The 22,984-nt window shown below is 39.2% G+C and overlaps 1 protein-coding gene across 1 annotated transcript in view; it reads left to right on the top strand.

The window, feature by feature from the left end:
- The window catches only part of GRXCR1 (glutaredoxin and cysteine rich domain containing 1), a 154,357-nt gene that overhangs the window by 59,454 nt on the left and 71,919 nt on the right, over positions 1-22,984 (top strand). The window contains exon 2 of the mRNA XM_053577780.1: positions 22,661-22,903. Within this exon, the coding sequence (XP_053433755.1) occupies positions 22,661-22,903 (243 nt within the window). The remainder of the gene's footprint in view (positions 1-22,660; positions 22,904-22,984) is intronic.

The following is a 22,984-nucleotide window of genomic DNA, read 5'->3' as shown; positions in this document are numbered from 1 at the left end:
CTCCACCCAGGCCGGTACCACCTCAGGCAAACCCTTTACTCACGGGGCCTGCGTTTCTGTCCCAGATCTGTTCTGCAGTGGTTGCCACCTGAGAAGATGCCCGGCCTCCTCTGGTTGCCCAGGGAGACAAGGGGTGTGGCTTCAGAAAATCTGGGAGTGAGCCCTATTGTTGCCAAAAACGGCTGCTGCTCTGCACCTTGGGGCACCGCTGATCTGGTGTGGTTCCCTCTCAGCTGACCATCCTCTCCTCACTTCTGTGTCTCAGAATCAGCACTGACCGGCTTCAGTCTAGGCCCTGTCCACACCCCTCACGAAATCACCCAAGAATCTGGTTCCTGGGGTACAGGCCTCCAGACCTCAGAGTGAGAGTGGAGGGGAGTGGTGGGAGCTCAGAATTGCAGGTAGAGAATATATACAGTTCTATACAGTTTTATGCCTTGCAGGAGAATGCCGTGGCACCCTAGTAGGGGAGCTAGTTCCAGTTTTTAGAGGGTCTCTCCCATGGAGTGTATTGGGAGGAACTTTGAACTCTGCTTGTTTGTTTGTGAGGTACTCTGAGCTGTTCTCATGGGGGAGGGGACTCCCGTCCACTTTGGTGATGGAGTTTATACCTTTTATTTGTATCCTTGGGGTTGTAGGTCATCTCAGCAGGGTTGATGTGTGTTCTTCAGCTTTCCTTCTTGGTGCAGCTGTAATTCACCAGGTTACTTGCTAAATTTCTGTCCTTTATCTCTCCTTCTGGACGGAAGCCTCTGTGGAAAGCTGGCTTCAGTCAGCCATCTTGTCTTTGCCCCCTTAGGTGATTTTCTTGCCTCAGCCTCCTGAGTAGCTGGGAATACAGGTGCCTGCCACAATGCCTGGCTATTTTTTTTTTGCAGTTTGGCCAGGATCAGGTTTGAACCCACCACCCTCAGTATATTTGGCCAGTGTCCTACCCATTGAGCCACAGGTGCCTCCCTGGCTTTATTATTCTGATTCTATGACTGTGTTAACTTTCAAATGACACTGATAAAATCCTTTTTCTTTTAACATCAGAAATTATCCATATTTTAGACAATTCATTTTTTATGAAATGTTGTACCTGTTCTTACTCTCTAACTTTTAAGTATAAATAGTCCTCTAAACACAGAGTGCTGTTTCAGTAATATAGAGACCTTAAAATAACTGTGATTATTTATTACCTTTATTGGAGTAGAATAGTAAATGATGTTGCCATATAAAATATTTTGAAGTTTTCAAATATTCCTTTTATTCTTCATTATTTCTCTTTATTAAAGTTTATAACATTAAAGTTTAATCAATTTTGAAATTTATTAAGCTGAATTTGCTCAATTGTGTGGTGTTATTATCATTCTTCTACATACAGAAGTATAAGTGGATTGGCAAGAACAAGTATTCAAACTTCTGCCTCAGTTTCTTTCTCTGAAAAAGACAATAATTCTACATTATTGAGATGGTTGTGAGGATTAAAATGAGTAACAGTAAGTCAAATCTTTAGATGAAAGCCTGGCACTAAAATATATGTTAACTATTGTTATTATTATCTTTGATGGTTTCAATTACCATTATTTGCTATTTTAGAATAATATATGGTTAAAGCTAGAAAGTACTTGAAAACTATCTAGCTCAGGAATCATAAATAGACTGAAGGCTGAATTTGGATTTCAGAGGTTTGGTTATAACAGTATTTTAAAATATTCTTAATTTGAGTGGGCATAAAACCCTAGTTGCTCATAGTCCCTCCCATTCACTATTGAATTACATGATCATTTTACTTTTCACATTTGCTTTTTCTTAGGTCCTGAACAACTTTCGAATTTGTGGTCTCTGATCTGATGCACTCCTCTTGTTTAGGAAAGATGAGTTCCAGAGGGGTTATCCATGTATAAAGTCCTCAAAGTAGTGAGGACATAAGATCCAGGACTTCTTATTCCTAGATCAATGTTATCTCCATAACACCCCAGTGTCTGATTTAATGGGAATTGTTTAAATTAAGTTTCTTTTTAATGGCAATAGACTGAAAGTCCTAAAATCCATCAGTCATCTTATGTACACATCAGTGGGGAGAGTGCATAAATGCTAGAAGATGAAATTATCCCCACTACTGAAAATCAGAACCAAGGAAGGCCAAACCAAAACACATATACATAAGGTATGTGGCAATATCCGCTTTCCTCATTTTAAAAAATATAGATCAAGTAGGATACTTTTAAGAAGCTATTCCCCTTATTAATTTAGCATATGCCCCAAACTAAGACAGCAACTTGAACACATCATTTCAAAATCTGTTTATGAGAGTTTCAATTCACAGTTTGTTCTCATGCTATTTTTTTTTTTAAAGGCAGTAAAGCTGAAATTATTTGTGAGACTAGAGCATCATAATAGGAGACGATTCTGGTAGTCATGGTAACAACAATTAAATTATTGCTACTAAAATACAAGAGGAAGAAAAATATAATTAATTTTGAATACTGTAAGTCTGGTAAACTGGTTACAATGTGAAGCATATATAAATAGGCAATATAGGGAAGTTGACTTTTACTTAAAATAAAAGGAGTTTTTTGAAGATGAAATGGATTTTTATGTGAGATTTCACTCTTTCTTCATATTTCTTTCCCAAAGTCAGGAAAGGAAATAAGACAGTGGGGGTAACAGAACCTGACTCACTATCAGCTCAGGGGGAGGTTTTAATGAGGGACTCTTCTTTCAGTGAAAATGAGAAAATAAGAAAAAAAAAAGATTTTTATAAATCTTTTCTTATTTTATAAAATAGGAAAAAAAAAACCAGTTTCCTCCCTTGACAGTGGTAGGAATTGTCAAACTTCCTGTGGAATGTTTGTTTACTCTCAGTGGGACACACACAGAATGCGCTGTTTCAAAATTCAGTCTTACATGGCTGGCAGCAACATCAAGAGACTTTAGGTGTCTATGATTTGCAATCGTAGGGTGCCCAAGAAGCACTTGGGCTTCTTTTTGTAATAGCAGAGTTATACACCAGAATCAGTGGGGCCAGGGCTGAGGATGTGCCTCCCGGGAGAGCTGATGCCCAATGCTGGTGATCTGTGGACCACACTTGGAGAAACCATGAGTGTGCATCTTGTCTCTTATTTTACTCTCTCTCACTTGGCATCTCTCTTTCTTTTTCTCCTTTCCTTCGGTTTCAGAGAAGAAAATAATATAAAAATAGATAATAATAACAACAACAGCAAGAACTCAAAAAAACTTTGAAGACTGCCCTTTGACTTCTGGGTGCCCACGACCTGCTTTGCAGACATCAGGCCATTGTAAATGACCTTGTAAATGATGAGCCTGTACTGGAGAGTCGGGGTGGGGGGATAGGAGGATGTTGGGGAGCAGGAGGGAGCCACAAGGCCCTTGACGGAAGCGCTGGAATCTGATGAGCCAGGGAAACATCACATTATCACTTTGTGAGATGGAATCTGACAAGTTCATGAAACATCACTTTATCAGTGTGTGAGATGGAGGTTCCAGGGTTAAATTCAGTTTTTCTGCATCATAGCTATGTGATGGAAGGCCAATTGTTTTGTATCTCTGAGTCTCATCTTCCATAGTGGGGTGTGGTTTTCTGAAAAATTAAAAACATGCTACAGAGTTGTAATAGCACTGGAGATCGCAAAGCTCTGTGTCTGACACACATTCGTTGCTCAGTAAATAGCTCTTTTGTTGTCTTTGAAAGAAAAGTTAGGTGCGGAAATAAGAAGGAGTTACAGAGAAAGTGAAAACTTGAAGTGAAGTCCTCTGTGATCACTCAGTTAATACGGCAGTCCTGGGAAAGGAGCTCTGATGGCTTGACTTGGAGAGCAGTGTTCATTCCCCAAATTATTAAATCAGACAAATCATTGGAAATATTTGCTAAAGAAGAAGAGGCCTGGCCAAAATTCTAGAGCTTCTTAAACAGAATATTCAGGGAAGGGTCCTGGACATTTAGTTTTTTTAATAATCCCTTAATGTGAGCTAAGGTTAGTCCTTTGAACTTCTTTTGAAAATAATTTAATTAACTATTTTTAAAAACATTCACAGCACACCTCAGATCCTTTCACAGCACACTGGTGTGCCTGGCACATGCCTGGAAAATCACTGCTGTAGGGCAGTTGCTATCATCTGGGCTAAATTTGTCTCCCGTGGGGTTGCCACTGGCATCTGATGGAGAGAGATCACAGATGCCAGTAAATACCCTGCAATGTACAGGACAGCTCCTCTTCCTCTGGAAAGAAAAAAGAAAAGAATGACATCGTTCAACATAGCAATGTTGCTAAAGTTGAGAAAACCTACTCTAGGTATTAGTGGCAAAGAAGATAATTAAGTTTCCTGCTCTAGTGAAATGTATATTCCTCTAATGGGAACATATTTGGCAGTTAAAAAGCATAAGGGCAAACTTATTTATTTATTTATTTATTTATTTATTTATTTATTTATTTATTTATTTATTTGAGACAGAGTCTCTCTTTCTTGCCTGATAGAGTGCTGTGGCATCATAGCTCAAACTCTGGGGCTCAAATGTTCCTCTTACCTCTGCCTCTCAAGTAGCTGGGACTACAGCTGCCCACCACAATGCCTGGGTATTTTTAGAGACAGGGTCTCGCTCTTGCTCAGGCTTGTCTTGAATTCCTTAGCTCAAGCAATCCACTTGCCTCAGATTCCGAGAGTGCTGGGATTATAGGCATGAGCCACCATGCCCGGTCAGGGAAATTTGAGTGTTTGGGATAGGTCATAAAGAAGTATACAAATCCAACTGAGACGTTTTGATTCAATGTTGCAGGAGGCTTATAGGAGGAAGGGTTGAAGATAATTATTCAGATCCTGGCAGAGAGGAGATAGTTCAGTGGAGAAACTAGAGGTAGGCAGGTCAGTTAGATATAGAAATCTAGGTATCAGGTGATGAGAGTTGAGAGTTGCATGAAGGAATAGTAACAGAGGAATACAGATAAGAGAAAATTGATAAGGACACCATTTCAATAGAAACTGGCTTGTGATGGAGTCTATTCTTCACTCCAATAGAGAAGAGGGACGGCAGGTGACTCTAGAGCTCCAGAAGATGGGGATAAGGAATTGGGGAAATGTCTTCTTTTCCTTTTAAACTTGCTGAATTTGAAGTTACATCAGGATTTTTGAAAGGAAATGTTGTTAGACTGTAGCACAAGTGATAAGAAGGTAGCCAGGAGCAGGAAGGAAGTAGTTTTTGTCACTCAAATAGATGAGTCCTTCAAGGCCGAGAAATTATAGGAAGTATATCCAAGCTTCAAAGACTAAGTTTGGGGAATGCCAGTAATTAATAGCATCCATATATGCATGTATTTGGGTAAAGGATAGTCATTCCATCTATTTTTATTTGATCCTCATAAAAGTTGGGTGACATAGGTATGTAGGTAATTTTATTTATTTTATGAATATGAGAATCAATTGGTTATAGGTCATTTTAATACACAGTACCAGAGATGGGGTTCAGAACTTAGGTTTTATACCTCCAAATTTAGAATTCTTAATACCATGTGTCCTAGAAGTCAAGAGAAAGGAAATGAGCCAGCCTCCCTGAGGTTTGCCCTCATTCTATGCAGGCCCAGGTGACACATGGGTGCAGACGTGGACTTCTGTCTCTAACAATGCGAAAAATACTTTTTTTTTTTAACCTCAAAAGGCTGTGCCTGGAAATTTTTTTTATTTCTGAAGAGAAAAAATTTAATCAATAAAATTCACTGACTCTGTCCTTACCATGTGAGGACACAGCAGGATGCTGCCGTCCACAGAACAGGCTTTCACTAGTCCCAGAATCTGCTGGTGCCTTGATCTTGGACTCCCAGCCTCTAGAACTTTGAGAAATAACCTTATTTTGTTTATAAGCTACCCAGTCTAGGGTATTTCATTATAGAAGACCAACTAGACTAAGACAGTCGCTCATGAGAGAATCATCAAAAACTCACAAAAGCACAAGAAGAGGAATTTATTTATTGACTCCTATATAAGCCAGGGCCATGGCAGGGGTGGAGATAAACAATGAAAGTGGACATGCTGTTAAGACCCTTTTTCACTTTCACCTCTTCTTCTTTCATTGTTTCTTCTCCACTGCTGAGGTGGTGAGAGCATCATGTCCGCCATCTTCTCCACGTCTGTTCTCACAGCTTTGGAACCAGAGAGAAAGATGCTTCCACTCCCCCAGTTCTGCAGATAAAGAGGCTGTGGCATACAGGCCTGGATTGTAAATTGACCTCTGTAGAGGGTAGATGCCTGCTTATGCACACTTAAGTACTATTTCAGTAAGTGGCACCAGGTGGGTGGTTGGCCACGTAATGGGCACAAGCTAGGTCCTCCCCGGGCATGGCTCACACCTGCACACACAATTAACCATTAATTAAATTAATGGAAGAGAGATGGCTGCCATTCTGCTTGAGAGGTGTTTAGCCTGTTTTTATCCCTTTTTGAGTGTCACGTCGCTGTCTTATTTTTCAGTGTTTCTAGACCAATTCAATATAACAACAACATTATTTTCTTTTCATTGTAAACACAGGTCTTTTGGCCTTTTTTCTTCCCTCTATGTTATTAAAAATGATAGAATGAGAACAAGTGAAAATGTCCTTTTGGTGATTTTTGAATGCACCATGTTGCTGAGGGTAGGCAGCTGGCTGCTGTGCCCTCCTCAGCCTGCAGCTTTCGCCCTGGAAATGTGGTTTCAATTTAATCAGAGGCCAGCACTAGAAAATTATCCTGTTTGGAATGATATAAACACACTGGGATAGCCAAGCCACAGTAACAACCTACATTTCTATGTCAGTATTTTTCTAAGAGCAAATGAGTCACCATCATTTTATAAAAATTTGTTAACAAATAGAGGAAAGGCCATGGGAAGTGTTTCTGAAAGTGACAATCATTTGCGTGTTATACTAGTGAGGGATTGTTGGTTTGCTTCTGTTGGATTCAAATATTTTTGGAATTTCTTTTTCTCTTGATTTTCCCCCATGTTATGGGGAACATGGGGGAAAATGTGTTGTTATATTACAGTGGGGAAAGAGCAGAAACTCTGGACTCAGTCTTAAATTCAAATTTTTGTTTGTATTTTATTCAACAAGCCTGTGCTTAGTGTTGGTCTTGGTCATTCAGGTTTCTATAACAAAATATCTCAGACTGGGCAATTTATAAGCAACAGAAATTTATTTTTCATAGTGCTGGAGCTTAGAAAGTCTCAGATTAAGATGGCAGCAAATTTGATGTTTGGAGACAGCTTGCTCTCTAGAAGTGGGATGCTTGACCCTAATTTTGTCTACCGAGAAGGAAGAGGTTAGGTAAACGCTGGAGAAAAGTGTGTCCCAAGTATTGAAACATATAAAAGAAAGTTGGAGGTGCTAGGGGACAAAACATGTTTTGGAGAAGTGCAGGCAGCTTGGTATATCTGGAGAATTTTGCGCATAGTTGGAACTTAATAAATATTTGTGCAATGAGAACCTTGGCTAGGAAACAAGTCAGGGGCGATTTCAAAGACAGATTTCTGGGTATTTTGACATTCATTCATCCTTAAAGCTTTGGGAAACAGTTGTTTGATTGTTATTCTGTATTCACAATCAAATTTTTCATTTTTTTTCTTTTATGAGACAGCCTTGTACAGCAACCCCAAACTCTTAGGTTCAGGTGATCCCCTTGCCTTAGCCTCCCAAGGAGCTGAGATTATAGACTCCCATCACAGTACCTGGCTAGTTTTTCTATATTTAGTACAGATAGGGTCTTGCTCTTACTCAGACTGGTCTTAAACTCCTGAGCTCATGGAATCCTCCAATCTGAGCTCCAAGAGTTCTAAAATTGCGGGTGTGAGTGACTGTGCTTGGCCCCAAATTTTCTTCTCAAAATAAAACATTTATAAGCATTCTGTGAATGGATTAGAATGGGCCTGTTTGGAGGCCACCTAAGAGGCTCTTGGAATCCAGGCCAGAAACTGTGGGGTCCTGCCTTAGGGCTGTCAGAGTGGGGGAGGGAAGGACAGCAGGTTGAAACACAAAGCAAGAATCAACAGGGCTATGATTTATGGAATGTGGGGGTTGGTGAGGGAAAGTTCTGGAGGAATCAGGATGATGGGCCCAGATTTCGGGACACTGGTTAAGTGACAATGATGGCACTAGCTTCAGCCATTCTGAAGTCATTGCACAGAGAGTATATCCACCTGGAGATGTTACATAGTGAGCTGGGCTTCAGGTCTGTATTGCGGGAAAGGACTATCTGCTGAAGATGTGTATTTGGAGGTTTCAACAACCTTTAATTAGCTAATGAAATTTTGGATGAAGTCACCAGAGAGAAGGAGGTAGCCTGTGGACCAGTCTGAGAACTCACAGGAGCCAGAGTGCTTACAGGAAATACTGACCCTAGCTGATCTAGGGGCAGTATCAGCCCTAGATCAGCTACATGTGTAAGAATCAGCCTAGGGAAGGGAGACGTTATATGTGCTATGGGAAAAATGTTCCGAAATATTTGTGACCTTGAGCACATTAGCAATCTCCCTAGGAACCTTTTCTTTGTCAACAAGAAAGAAATACTAATTTCTATAGCACAGTCTGTTGTGATGATTATAGCAACAGTAAATGCACTCCATTGACATAATGCCTGGAATATAAAATTCATTCAATGAGTAGTTTTTTCTTTTCCAATGTTAATTGGGTTACTGATAAAATTGTCCACGATAAAATCTGCTGTTTAATGAGACTTACCATTTTGTTCGATAATGTAGTTAGCTCCCTTTCCAAATGGCTGAATGTTCAGAATCTAATAATCAGCTCCAATAAGGAGCTCCAGTAACAAACCAAGCAGAGTCTGACAAAGAACATTTCTAGAAATAATTTTGTTTTCTTCCTTTTGATTGTGACACTGTGATCAATCTAATTTAAAAACACCTGCATTCAATTTTTAAAAATTTGAATATACAGTCAATAATAAGTATTGAACTTCCTCTACAAAATTATATCAGTCATCCCAAATGGTACAGTATGTATTTGAAAAATATGGCTTTTACAGTTTTGAACATTACTGAAACACATCTGCTTGTATGGCTTTGCGCCCCTCACAATTTAGTTGCTTTAATTAAAGCAATCTAATTTGAGGAAATTTCAGAAGAGATGGGAATTCAACATTTTCTTGCTTTTGATATCTTTGTTGTTGTCTTTGAAATTGAACTGAAAAATTATCTAGATTCCTTTGCTGAGCACACAGACGCATTCGACCTCTGGCTTTATGCAGAAATTGCAAACATTTTCGTTTGTGTTTTCTTTTCCATGAAATGAAGATTTACTTCCTCACTTGGTCATGCTCAGCATCTGGTTTTTACAGCAATTTCTAAGGTCTTTTTTGACAACTGGAGGCAAAGTGCCTTGTAGGTTAGAGGTACAAAACAGGAGAAAAGATTGATAAGAACAAAAGATCATCTCCCTTTCTTTAATGCACATGCTTATTTTTTATTCCCTTTCCATTTCTTTTTTTCTTTCTTTCTTTTCTTTTCTTTTTTTTTTTGAGACAGAGCCTCAAGCTGTCGCCCTGGGTAGAGTGCTGTGGCACTACAGGTCACAGCAACCTCCAACTCCTGGGCTCAAGTGATTCTTTTGCCTCTGCCTCCCAAGCAGCTGGGACTACAGGTGTCTGCCACAATGCCCGGCTATTTTTTTTTTTTTTTTACTTGCAGCCATCATTGTTGTTTGGCGGGCCCAGGCTGGATTTGAACCCACCAGCTTAGGTGTATGTGGCTGGTGCCTCAGTTGCTTGAGCCACAGGTGCCGAGCCCTCTTTCTGTTTCTTAAAGTAGCAAGTTGGGAAAAAGTCCTACTCATAGATGATTGTATCAAGGATTGTGGGGGAACAATGTGTTTCATCCTTATCTTACTAGATTTACCCTCAGGTTGTGTTTCGAGGGTAAGCTGATAAGCATGAGGAAGATCAAGTTCAATAACCAGAACTTGAAGTTTTATTTCTGTACATATGCTCTTTATGGTATATGTACCATTAAATACCATGTACCAGGTATTTAAAAATCTGTCTGTCTGGTAGCCTACTCAATAATGCCACCCCCTACCCCAAAGCTGTCCGTCTCCTAATCCCCAGAACCCATGGATATATTACCTTACAGTGGAAGGGACTTTGCAGTTGTGATGAAGTTAGGGATCTTGAGTTGGGAAGATTATCCTGGCTTATTGAACCATTCCATTGTCATTGCAAGGTCCTTATAAAAGAGAAGTAGGACGGTCAATGTCAGAGTGGAGGTGTCAATGAAAGCAGAGATGGTAAGAGCCTGCTTTGTGGGAGGAAGAGACCTTGATACAAGGAGTGCAGTTAGCCTCTAGAAGCCAGGAAAGGCAAAGCAATAGATTCTCCCCCAAGCCCGAGAAGGAAGGACAGCTCTGTTAATCCTCTTAATTTCCACCCATTAAAGTCCATCCAAGACTTCTGATACCCCAAATTGAATAATCAACTTTTATTGTTTTAACCCACTAAATTTGTGGCAATTTGTTATAGCAGCAATATGAAACTATAATGTGCTATTTTTAAAAAATGTCTATATATTTATGAAACTTTAGAATTCCTAAATTCTGTGTCAGTACCTCTAACTTCTTGTGAGTTACCAAATGAGAAGGGCTATAGACAGAGTCAGAATCAGTCCATGGCTAAAAGGTCAGATAAAGATTTTAGTTCTCTGATTTACTCAGATCAGATACTAGTTCCCTTGTTTGCCAGTTGGCTGACTTTAGACTTGTCCCACACTTCTCTGTGCCTCAGCTTTTTAATTCATAAAGTTAAGGTAATAATAGTATCTTATGGTTTAAATACTTAATACTCTGGCTGGGCATGGTGGCTCACATTTGTAATCCTAGCACTCTGGGAGGCCGAGGTAGATGGATGCTTGAGCTCAGGAGTTCGAGATCAGCCTGAGGAAGAATGAGATCCCATCTCTACTAAAAGTAGAAAAACTACCTGGGTGTAGTGGTGGGTGCCTGAGGCAAAAGAGTTGCTCAAGCCTAAGAATTTGAGGTTGCTTTCAGCTATGATGATGCCACAGCACTCTTCCCAGGGCAACAGAGTGAAACTCTCCTCAAACAAACAAACAAAACCCCTCAATACTCATGAAACACAAATATTAGCTTCTTGCACCAACCTCCAAGATCCCATATTGGGTCTCCACTCTAAACACTGAGTGCAGTGTTTAGAATCTGGGGGGAGCATGCTTAGGTGACATTGAAACCATGCTCATCCGTACAGTCCAAAGGATGTAAGCCTTAAACCTGGAAGCCCAGAGGAGGAGACTAGAATAAAGGCTTTGCCTGAGGCCAGGTCCAATTTTCTCTACTTCTGATTCTTCACTGGCTTCATTGCTCTCAGGTGTCAGTCTATTCTGGGAATTCCACGGAGACTGAGATCACTTCTCTTCATCACACTGAAACTTATGAAAGCATCAGGCTTAGGTGAAGTACAGGCATTTCAACCCCTAAAATAGATTTTAATCAATTTCAAATCCACTAAAGGGAATTGCAATGTTTAGCTGATTATTTGGGCATTTTTTCTTGATATAGGAAATTGAGGAATATATTAGTCTTTTATTATTTAATATTAATTGTGATACGTATATATTTGGGAGTGCAGGAGAGAAAGGACACCTTTCCCATTAAGAAAGAAAGCAGAGTTTTTCTCAACGTGGCTGTTATTGGCATATACAAAGGCTACTGATTTGTGGACAATGATTTTGTACCCTGAGACGTTGCTGTATTTTTTGATCACTACCAGGAGTCTTGCGGTTGAGTCTTTGGGGTTCTCTGAGTATAAGATCATATTGTCAGCAAAGAGTGAGAGTTGACCATATGATTTGCTGATCATATCGTCAGCAAATGCTCCCATGTGGATGCCCTTTATTTCCTTGTCTTGCCTGATTGTACTGACTAGAACTTTCAGCACCATGTTGAATAGTAGTGGTGACAGAGGACAAACTTATCTGGTTCCAGGTCTAAGTGGGAAAGCTTTCAGTTTTACTCTATTCAGTATAAGATTAGCTGCGGGTTTGTCATAGATATCTTGGGTCAGTTTAAGAGATGTGCCACCTATGCCTATAGTCTTCAGGGTTCTAATCAGAAAAGGATGCTGGATTTTATCAAATGCTTTTTCTGCATCTATTGAGAGACTCATAGGGTTTTTGTAAAGTTAGAAGGTGAAGGGGATCATTAAAATGTTTAACACAGGGATATCTAACCTTACTTTTATTCTAATGCTTTGTTCAATGTTTTAGCTCCTTTTCTTCTGCTTTTGCAACTTGAATATCTCAAAGGATGAGGGAAAAAATATTTTTAAAATATCTCCATTTGCATGATGTTCTTCATCGATTTGCTGCCCGGCCTTTCTCTCTTGTGAGCCCATCACACTGGGACTGGATGCTTCTGCACGTGGCAGGTTGGATGTTCATCTCCAGTGTTGCTTTCGTCTGATGAGACAGATATGCAGGACCTAAAGGGCAATACGTAAGGTTTCTGACAATTTCTACAGTAGCCAAAGTATTCATCTTAATAGAGAATATTTGTTTGGTAGGCATGTGCTTTCCAGGAGAGATTTCACAATTAGTCCTTCTTTACCAGCCAGGTGACTTCAGGCAATAATGATAACTGTTGTGTTTGTGGAGTTTTATACTAACCGATGCGTCTCCTCGTGCACTTTACGGAGGATCCAACAACTCCCTTGGGGGCTAGATTATACCTACTCCCATATCAGAGAAAAGAAATGCCAGTTCTAGAAAAATAAACCAATTTCCTCCAATTATTCTCTTTCCATTTCTTAAAGTAGCAACTCGGGAAAAAGTCCTACTCATAGATGATTGTATCAAGGATTGTGGGGGAACAATGTGTTTCATCCTTATCTTACTAGATTTACCCTCAGGTTGTGTTTCAAGGGTAAGGTGATAAGCATGAGGAAGATCAAGTTCAATAACCAGAACTTGAAGTTTTATTTCTGTATATATGCTCTGGTATTTAAAAATCTGTCTGTCTGGTAGCCTACTGAATAATACCATCCCTACCCCAAATCTGTCCGTCTCCTAATCCCCAGAACCCATGGATATATTACCTTACAGTGGAAGGGACTTTGCAGTTGTGATGAAGTTAGGGATTTTGAGATGGGAAGGTTATCCTGGCTTATTGAACCATCCCATTGTCATTACAAGGTCCTTATAGAAGGGAAGCAGGACTGTCAGGCTACTATATTAGTTAGGGTTCTCCAGAGAAATGGAACTGATACATCTGTATCCATATCTCTATCTATATAAGAGATACCTGTATCCAAAGGTTTATCATATGGTATTAGTGCCTGGGAGAAACAGAACTGATCCAGTATCTTTATCTGTACGTAATCATATAATCTATCTATCTATCTATCCATCCATCTATCTATCTATATAGAGATACCTATAACCAGAGAGAGATTTATTATACGGTAATAACTCCTGGGAGTATGGAGGCTGAACAGTCCCACAGTCTGCAATCTGCAAGGTGGAGACTCAGTGGAGGGAGCCTGTCATATAGATCATAGACCTGAGATCCAGATGGTGTAGATTTAAGTCTGAGTCTGAAGTCCTGAGAGCAAGAAGCACCAACGTTGGGAGACAGGCGAAGACTGAGGTCTCAAGCAGTCAGGGAGGAAGACAGCAAATCCTCCTCTGCCTCTTCGTTGTGTTCAGGTTGTCAGCAGAGGGGATGATGCCCACCTACATGGGGATGGCCACCTGCTTTTAGATGCTCATTTCAATCCAAATCTTCATCTCTTCCAGAAACACCCTCATAGACACATCCAGCAATAGTTTAATCAAGTATGGGGACACCCCTGGGGCCAGGAAACTTGACACAAAATTAATCATCACAGCTACTAAGTGCCAAAGCAATGGTTTTTTTTTTTTGTAGAGACAGAGTCTCACTTTATCACCCTCAGTAGAGTGCCGTGGCATCACACAACTCACAGCAACCTCCAACTCCAGGGCTTAAGTGATTCTCTTGCCTCAGCCTCCCGAGTAGCTGGGACTCAGGCGCCCACCACAACGCCCGGCTATTTTTTGGTTGCCGTTTAGCCGGGGCCGGGTTTGAACCCACCACCCTCGGTATATGGGGCCGGCGCCTTACCGACTGAGCCACAGGCACCGCCCCAAAGCAATGGTTTAAGATTGATTTTCTTAAAAAACTGTGTGAGTCTTCGTTTCCTCCCATATAAAGTGTGTGTATGGACACGCCGGCTAGATGCGTCACAAATTGGAGCTAGAGCAGTGATGTAGACACTGTTAGTGAATGAAATTGTCTGGCTTTGAGGGAAGGATATGACACGTGCCATCAAAGATGTGTACCATCTAGAGAGGACAGCCGCTGTCAGGCTCCAGATGATGCTTCTGAACAGGAATGCAACAAAATTAGTGTTGCAAGATTTTTTACTTTTTAAAAAGAAGACAAAAATCTTGATTTTTGTGTGAAAATTTCCTGTGCTTAATTAATGCTGAGTTGTCAGAACTACAGTCCCTCTCTAGGGCCTCCATGGTCAGGATGGATGGACCACCTTCACTTTCATTACTTCACTTTTTGAAAACAGCATTATATTGGTTTAACATTCTAGGAAAACAAGTGTGTGTGTGTGTGTGTGTGTGTGTTTCTGGTGTGGAGGTGTTATTAGGTTTGTTGACTTTTCAATTAATGTCTAGGTCCATTCAGTAATTGATTTGGACAATTCCTAAGGAAATAACCGAAATTTATTTATTTACATGATATTGGCGCATTAGAGCAGAAATCACTCTCTGCAGAATATTTTGGATACAAAGGTTATACTCATGTATTTTTTTCATCCACAAAGGGGGAATCTGAACATGGGAAAGGAGAGATTTGTATGAGATCTTGAGTCAATTGATCTTGCTCGATTCTATTATTTTCACTCTCAGAATTGATGGCATGTCCCAAACAAATATAAATAAAAATTTATATTAACCAGTGATTTATTTTTATCACTGTATAATTATGAGGTTAAACTTTGCTATTCACACTTACATGGTTGAAGTGAATTTGGAATTTTTGTTTATAGCAATAGTGGTAATATTGCTGATATGTATTAAGGACATTTTAAATAATAATGATATTAGTAAAAACATACCATTTACTGAGAGTTTATGGTGGCTCAAGCTTCATGCTAAGGCAGTGTCTTTCACCCTGTTTTATCTCACCGCACACTTGAACCATAATTTTCCTCGGCACACTTAAATCATGTTGATAAAAAAAAGAGTAAATAAAATAATATGCTTTCTGTATTTGAACTTCTTTTGAAAATAATTTAATTAATGACCTTTAAAAACTTTTGTGGCACACCTAAGATCCTCTCACGGCACACGCTTTGAAAATCAGTGTGCTAAGGTTTTTCCATTCATTAAATCATCCAGTTCTCACAAATCCCTATCAAGTAGGCACGGATATCCCTAATTTAAAGATAAGCAAACTGAGATGGAAAGAGGTTAAGAAACTGGTTTAAGATTATCCTGTTACTAAGAGGGAGATGAAAACCAGTTCAAATTAAATAGATAGAAAAAAGGCCGGAAAGTATGTATTGAGTGTTTTCTATATAGAAGGTTGTGTTGTGAATTCTTAATTCCAGTGAATCAAACTAAGTTCCTGCTTCAGTGAGGTTATAGTTTATTTGTGGGGATGGACAGTGAACTAATCAACATATACAGTCCCATGGACAATGGTACTAGGTACTGGAAAGGAAAGATTTGGGCAAGAGGACAGAGGGGCCATTTGCCATAGGCAATGAAGGAAAGTCTACCCGAGGGGTAACATTTAACCAGAAATTAGAAGAAATCACAGGGCTGGGCAATGGGATTTCTCAGGCCATCTGCACGATAGTCCCCCATGGTACAATTTACCACTCGCTTTGAGAACAGTGTAACCCTTTGGTCTTTCGTATTTAATAGAGTTGTATAAAATCTTCTTCAGGAAAGAGCAAGGACTTAGGAGGCAGACCCAGGCTCAAATTCTGTTCCCTTTTTTGTTCCTAAATTATTTGGGTGCGGTATTTCTAAATCTTAGTTTCTTCATCTATAAAATCCAGGTTATAATCCTTATCACCACAGTAAATGAAAATCGCACATATAAGTCTCTTTTGCAATCCCCAGAACTGCATATGAATATGCAATAAATAACTTTGTGTCTTATAAAGGGACATGAAGAGGTTCCCCTGTGAGTTTTGTGATTAAAATGTGGGGAGGCAAACATGCCATAAAAACTCTCCACTCACCTTCAGAAGAAACAGATGTAGGAAATAAGAGAGAAACCAGGTGTGGATAAAGTGCGTTTACCCACTTTAATCAAGTTAAGGGCAAAAATGAGAATTCAAGAAGTGATTTGAGAGCAAGGTGGGGAGGGACTCATTAATTTATTTAAATTTAATATTAAGAAGCAGCTCATAATACACATATAACGGCAGGAGTTTACAGGATATCATGGAGAGAGAGAGACGGGGGCGGGGGGAGAGAGAGAGAGAGAGAGCGAACACAAACGAGGTTGCATGTACAATGTATTTAAAATTTCCTGCCCTTCATAAGGCCCACAGCACTGTCTCCAGCAGAAAGCACCTGCTATTTAAAACTGCTGTTTCAAGAGCCGGGTTGGCCCACAGCCCGATAATCAAAAAATCTGGGTCTAGTCCCAGGTGGCCTTCTGACATGCTGCATTGCTCTGAGCTAATCACTTTGCTCTTTGCCTTTAGGTAGAGGTAAAAAGATCTCCACATCCTACTTGTCTCAAAGGAATCCTTTCAGGCTAAAAAAAATTGTTGAATCTGCCCCTTGTGTTGTGTAACTTACTATTAAATGCGGGAGCATAATTGAGCAAAAAGTCAAACTTTTTAAAAATCAAAACGGTTATTTCATGGAGAACAAATTGGGTCCATGGCAGTCTGTTGTTTAGTGGCAACTTCTTCCTGAGGAGTGAGTAGCAAAACAACCATGTGTTTCGATGGTTAAGTTCGGCTCCGTGGAAAGCATACAGAGTTTGGGAGGGTGTGCACCTGGGTCTAGTTTTCTAACTTTGCTGAACAAGGTAACTCTGTCACCTTGTCAAGGATACTTATTCTTTCTGAGCCTAAATTTCTAGAACTATAAATACACTTATGCCACGTAAGTTATTGTGAGGAGTGAGTTGATATAACGTTATTAGCATGATGTTTGCCACTGATCTTCAAAAACGTTACCTTTAAATTAAAAAAAAAATGTTGCTTAACACCTGAATTCTGGGAGTTATATGGAGACTTTTAGGTTCTCAATATTTGGGGACCCAATGGAGCAAGGCTATGACACCTATTTAAGGAGGCTTTTTAAAGTCAGCCCCAGGCTGTACCTGCAAAAGCACCATTGGAAATAACCCACTAGATGGGTTATTTGAGGAACTAAGCCTGCTCCACACTGATCCTGTGCAGAGGATGGTTGGAAACTATTTCTTGGCCTGAATTCCGGGGGCAAATCCAGGGGGCATGGGGGCTTCATAATTGTCCCAAGTTCAGCAGGTAACTAAAGTACTTCTTGTTTTACAGTGGTGGATGCAAGGCAGGTGCAGACTAAGGGGACAGGTTGGCTACTTGGTCAGCCCTTAGTCTCATTTATGGCAATCTCCATGCCTTTCCAACACATCCACATGGGTGGCAGGTTGTTGTGAAGCTTGCAGGCATCCCTGAGATTCATCTTTTTAATTAACAGAAAGAGGAAATTGTCTGCCTTCATTGCCATCTAGCTCAGATCTCAGAACCAGTAGGCTGCAGACCCCAATGGCTTCAGACTCCAATGGCTGCAGACTCCAATGGCTTCTCAGAGCTGTCTTGAACACTTCCATCCTTCATGTTATATTCCCCTGGTTACTCTCAGGGAGGGAGAAGAGGTACAGAAAACCATTGAGAGCTATTTTTAGATTCCTGGCCAGATGCTATGACAGGTCTATTGAGGGAAAGAAAATGAGGCAAATGTAGATGATTGTTTTTTGTTATTGTTGCCAAAGACAATATCATTTAAAATTCATATTATAAAACTGCCAAGAGAGTTTGAGAAATCATGCAACTTACCACTCCCTCTAAAAAGACCTGCTTCCATAATATACCCAATCATTGTGCAATAAGACAGAAGGAAGTAAAACCCAGTGGAAATCAAGAAGTTGTGGGAGGGGGATAGACAAAACCTACCTAATGGGTACAACACTATCTGGTGATCAGCACACTTATAATACTGACTCAAGTGTAACGAAAGCAATCTATGTGACTAAAAATAGCTGTACCCCATGATTTTTTGAAATAAAAAGTGTCCATTGGCTATATGAAAGTCACAATAGAAGTATTGTATATTTTCAAAAAAATTAATTAAAGCTTTTTTTTTTGTGCAGATGAGTTCTTACTATGTTGCCCTGGCTGATCTCAGATTGCCAGTCCTAAGCAATCTTCCTGCCTCAGATAGGTGTGAGCTACTGTACCTGGCCATTTTTTTCATAGAACATTTTACTAAACAGTTATTCTAATATATAAACTCTAAATTTGTTTCATATTCAATCTCAGTCCCTAGCCCAAAGGAATTGGTAATGAGCCTGAGTATAATTACTCAATGTGGACTCCACACCCCTGGGGGAACCATTTATTTTGACTATGCTACTACCGGCAGTGCCTAGGTTTGTGAAGTATACATCTTGAACAACTGTGACCTTTCTCCATTCAACCTTTCAAAGGACCAATCCAGTTGAATACATCCTCTCCCATCCTTCTTAAAAGGCTTCAGAAATTTCCTGCTACTCTAAGGTTAAAATCCCAAAGTCATTAAAATGGTTGTAAAATACAACATGAGATCAACCTGTCTAGAATCACGTATTACCCTATTTTTCCTGCTCCATGTTTCAAGAAACATCCCCTGTGGAGCCTCAAACATGCCATCTTCTTCCCACCTCAAGATATTTGTATACTGCCTGTGATACTTTCCCCCACATTGTTTACCCAATTTCTTTGTTAACTCCATATCCTTCCAACCTATGCACAAATATCAGAAAATGCTTTCATAATCGCCAAGGCAAGAAGAGAAAGGATGCCTACATTTTACTTTTCTAACTACTTATGTATTTCCTTCATAGCACCTAACAGCTTTTAATTCTAATATTTATTTATGTAACTTTTTGCTTTTTGTTACTTTAAGCTGTGGGTTCCATAGGATTGGAAATTATATTGTTTACTTACTGTGATGTACCTAGTGCATATGCTATCACTGTGTGTGGCAAATAAAGTACTTTAATGACTGATGGAATGAAAAGCAGTTATTTTAAAAGACATAAACCACGTGTCAAGCTAACTAGGAAATTACAATATAGATTTATTCAAAATATAATGTGCATCCAGTTCAACATCCTCTCATAATAACAAATCTCAACAAAAGAGGATAGAAAATGAAATTTTCTCAACATATTAAAGGCCATTCATGAAAAACCCCCAGCTAATATCATAATCAATGGGGAAAATCTCAAAGCTTTTCCTCTAATATGTGGTAGAGGGCAAGGTCGTCTGCTCTCACCATTTCTATTTGACACAGTACTGGAAGTCCAAGCCAGAGTAAATTAGTTAAGGATAAAAACAAAAAAAGACATTCAAATTGGAAAGGAAGAAGTAACATTATCTCTGTTTTTGGAAGATAAGATCCTATATATAGAAAACTCTAAAAAACTGTTAAAACTAAAAAAATGAATTCAGTAAAGTGGCAGAATACAAAATAAACATACAAAAAATCAGCTGCATTTCTTTACACCAATAATAATCTATCTAAAAAAAATCAAGAAAACAATCATAGCTTCAAAAAGAGTAAAATAGAAATAAATTTACTAAGGATGCAAAAGATCTATACATTGAAAACTATGAAACACTGATAAAATGAATTGAAGAAGACACAAATAAATGAAAAGCTATTCCAAGTTTGTGAATAGAAAGAAATATTATTGTTAAAATGTTCATACTACCCAAAATGATATACAGATTCAATGCACTCCCTATCAAAATTCTAATGGTTTTTCTCACAGAAATAGAAAAAAAAATTCTAAAATTTGTATGAAACCACAAATGACCCTTAGTAGCCAAAACAATCTTTAGAAAAACAAACAAATTTGGAAACATCGCATTTCCTGATTTCAAGGTATATTACAAAGCAATAGTAATCAAAACAGAATGGTAAGGGCATCAAAACAGACACATTGATCAATGAAATAGAAGTGACCTGAGAAATAAACCCAAGCATATATGATCAAATATATTTGGACAAGGCCACTCAGAAGACACAATGGGTAAAGGACAGTATCTCCAATAAATGGTTTTGGAAAAGCCAGGTATATACATGCAAAAGAATAAAACTGCCACACACAAAAATCTATTCAATAAATGGATTAAAGCCTTAAAAAGCCTTAAACATAAGACAAAAAACTGTAAAGTTGCTAAATGAAAACAGGGAAAATGTCCTTGACGCAGCCCTTGGCAGTGATGTTTTGGATATCACAAAAGCACAGGCAGCAAAATCAAAAATAAGTGGAACTATACCACACTAAAATGTTTCTACACAGCAAAGAGAACAGTCAACAAAATTAAAAGGCAGCTAAAAGTCTGGGAGAAAATATTTGTGAACCATGTATTAGATAAAGAGTCGATATCCAAAATATGTAAAGAGTTTACATGACTCAATAGAAAAAAAAAACCCCAAGCAACACAATTAAAAAAGGAGCAAAGGACTTGAATAGATGTCCCTTCAAAGAAGGCATACAAATGGCTATCAGGTTTATGAAAATTGCTCAGCATCAGTAATCATCAGGAAAACACAGATCGAAACCACAATGAGATATTACTACATACCCGTTAGGGTGGCTATTTTTAAAAAGACAAGAGATCACAAGTGTGTAAGTGTGTAGAGAAAAGAGAAACTTTGTATGCTGTTGGTGTGAGTGTATATTGTTGCAGCCATTATGGAAAACAAAAATAGGGTTTTATAAAGAAATGAAAAACAGAACTGCCATATGACCCAGCAACCTGCCATCTGGGTGTGTACCTAAAAGAAACGAGACCAGGCGTGGTGGTGAACACCTGTAATCCTAGTACTTGGGAGGCCGAGGCAGGTGGATTGCCTGAGCTCACGGGTTCGAGACTAGCCTGAGCCAGAGCAAGACCTCATCTCTAAAATCAAAAAAATAGCCAGGCATTGTGGTGGGCACCTGTAGTCCCAGCTACTAGGGAGGCTGAGGCAAGAGGATCGCTTGAGCCCAAGAGTTGGAGGTTGCTGCGAGCAACCACTGCATCCTACCAAGAGTGACATAGTGAGACTCTGTCTCAAAAAAAAAAAAAAATAATAAAATAAAAATAAATAAATAAATAAAAAAGAAAGAAGCGAAACGACCACCTCATAAAGTTATCTCCCGCTTATGCTCATGTTCATTGCAGCATTATTCATACTATTGAAGCTATGGAAACAATCTGAGTGTCCTTTCATAGAGAATGGGATAAATAAATTGTGGTGTATGTTATTCAGCCTATAAAAAGGAGGAGATGCTGCCATTTGCAATGATATAAATGAACCTGGAAGGTATTATGCTAAGTGAAATAAGCCAGACTCAGAAAAAAAATTATTCATGACCTCATTTACAAGTGAAATCTAAAAAGCACACACCTTCCCCCCCCAACAACTTTGTCCCATGGTATCCTGGTATAGTTGTATTCCTTCAAGTGAGACTATGATAAGAAAGACGTGGAGTTTTTCTGTTGATGTCAGGACCTACCAGCCACAGCTTTTTGGTGCACACTAGCAGTGCTCCCCAGGGTTTCCCAAGAAAGCAGACATTGGTTTATGATTTAGCGAAAGATGCAGACAAAGATTTGCACACAGGGCAATCTTTGTCTTATTTTCTGGTGATGTTTGCCTCTGCTCCAGTGTGTCTGATTACTTATTTCTTTCTTACGCCTGGCTTTGTCCCATGGCCCTATTTGGTGTTGGCTCCTGGGCACTTCCATTCCAGGCAATTCAATTTTTCATTCCTTGTGGCAGTGGCTTCTTTGTGTATGTGGGAACCCTGCCACCCAACAAAGCCATATGTTGTGCTACTTAATATGCACATCAGAACAATACCATGATCTAGGTGTTGTGATCCCCCAAAGACTGTACAGTGTGATAAATTGATAAGGAGAAGAATTTTCAACTGGTTAAATGCTGACCTTGACTATTCACTGACATATTTTACTTTGGGTTTAAGAGACAGATACGGTAATTGAACAATGTCTACAAAAAATAAGAAAAATAATGCAGGCATTCATTATTTTACCCTGTGGCATTCCATGTTAGACATCATAGATTTTACGAAATGCCATTACTTGATTGCTATTAAGAAAGAAAAAATAATTAAGGAATGCCATTCAAATTATATTGAATGGCAAATTCAAATTCTGTCAATTATATATTCCAATTACATATGTTCTAACTTAAAAAAAGTCTTTGAATTGACAATTAATGTGCTCATTCAACTTTTACAGCATGCCTTTCATGGATGAGCCACTGGCTAAGACTTATTAATTGTCTAAAGATATTAAGACATAAGAAAGTATAGCAAACATGTGTAACTGCAATGTTTCCCTTCAGCAACCATCAACTGACCTGGAGTTTGAGCGCGTCGTGATTTATACTACTTGCCTTCGTGTGGTCCGGACAACCTTTGAAAGATGTGAACTGGTTAGAAAGATCTTTCAAAACCATCGAGTAAAATTTGAAGAGAAAAATATAGCCCTGAACGGCGAATATGGAAAAGAGTTAGATGAACGATGTCGACGAGTTTCTGAAGCTCCTTCCCTCCCCGTGGTGTTCATCGATGGCCATTACCTTGGGGTAAGTCCTGTGCTAGGGAACGACCTTTCCATGTTGACAGGAAATCCATAAGCCTGACGTATGACACAGAACTTGCCCTAG

Source organism: Nycticebus coucang, chromosome 23 (assembly GCF_027406575.1).
Source record: "Nycticebus coucang isolate mNycCou1 chromosome 23, mNycCou1.pri, whole genome shotgun sequence".
Taxonomy (NCBI): Eukaryota; Metazoa; Chordata; class Mammalia; order Primates; family Lorisidae; genus Nycticebus; species Nycticebus coucang.
Note: the sequence above shows the minus strand (reverse complement) of the source record. Positions and strands in the feature narration are given on the sequence as shown.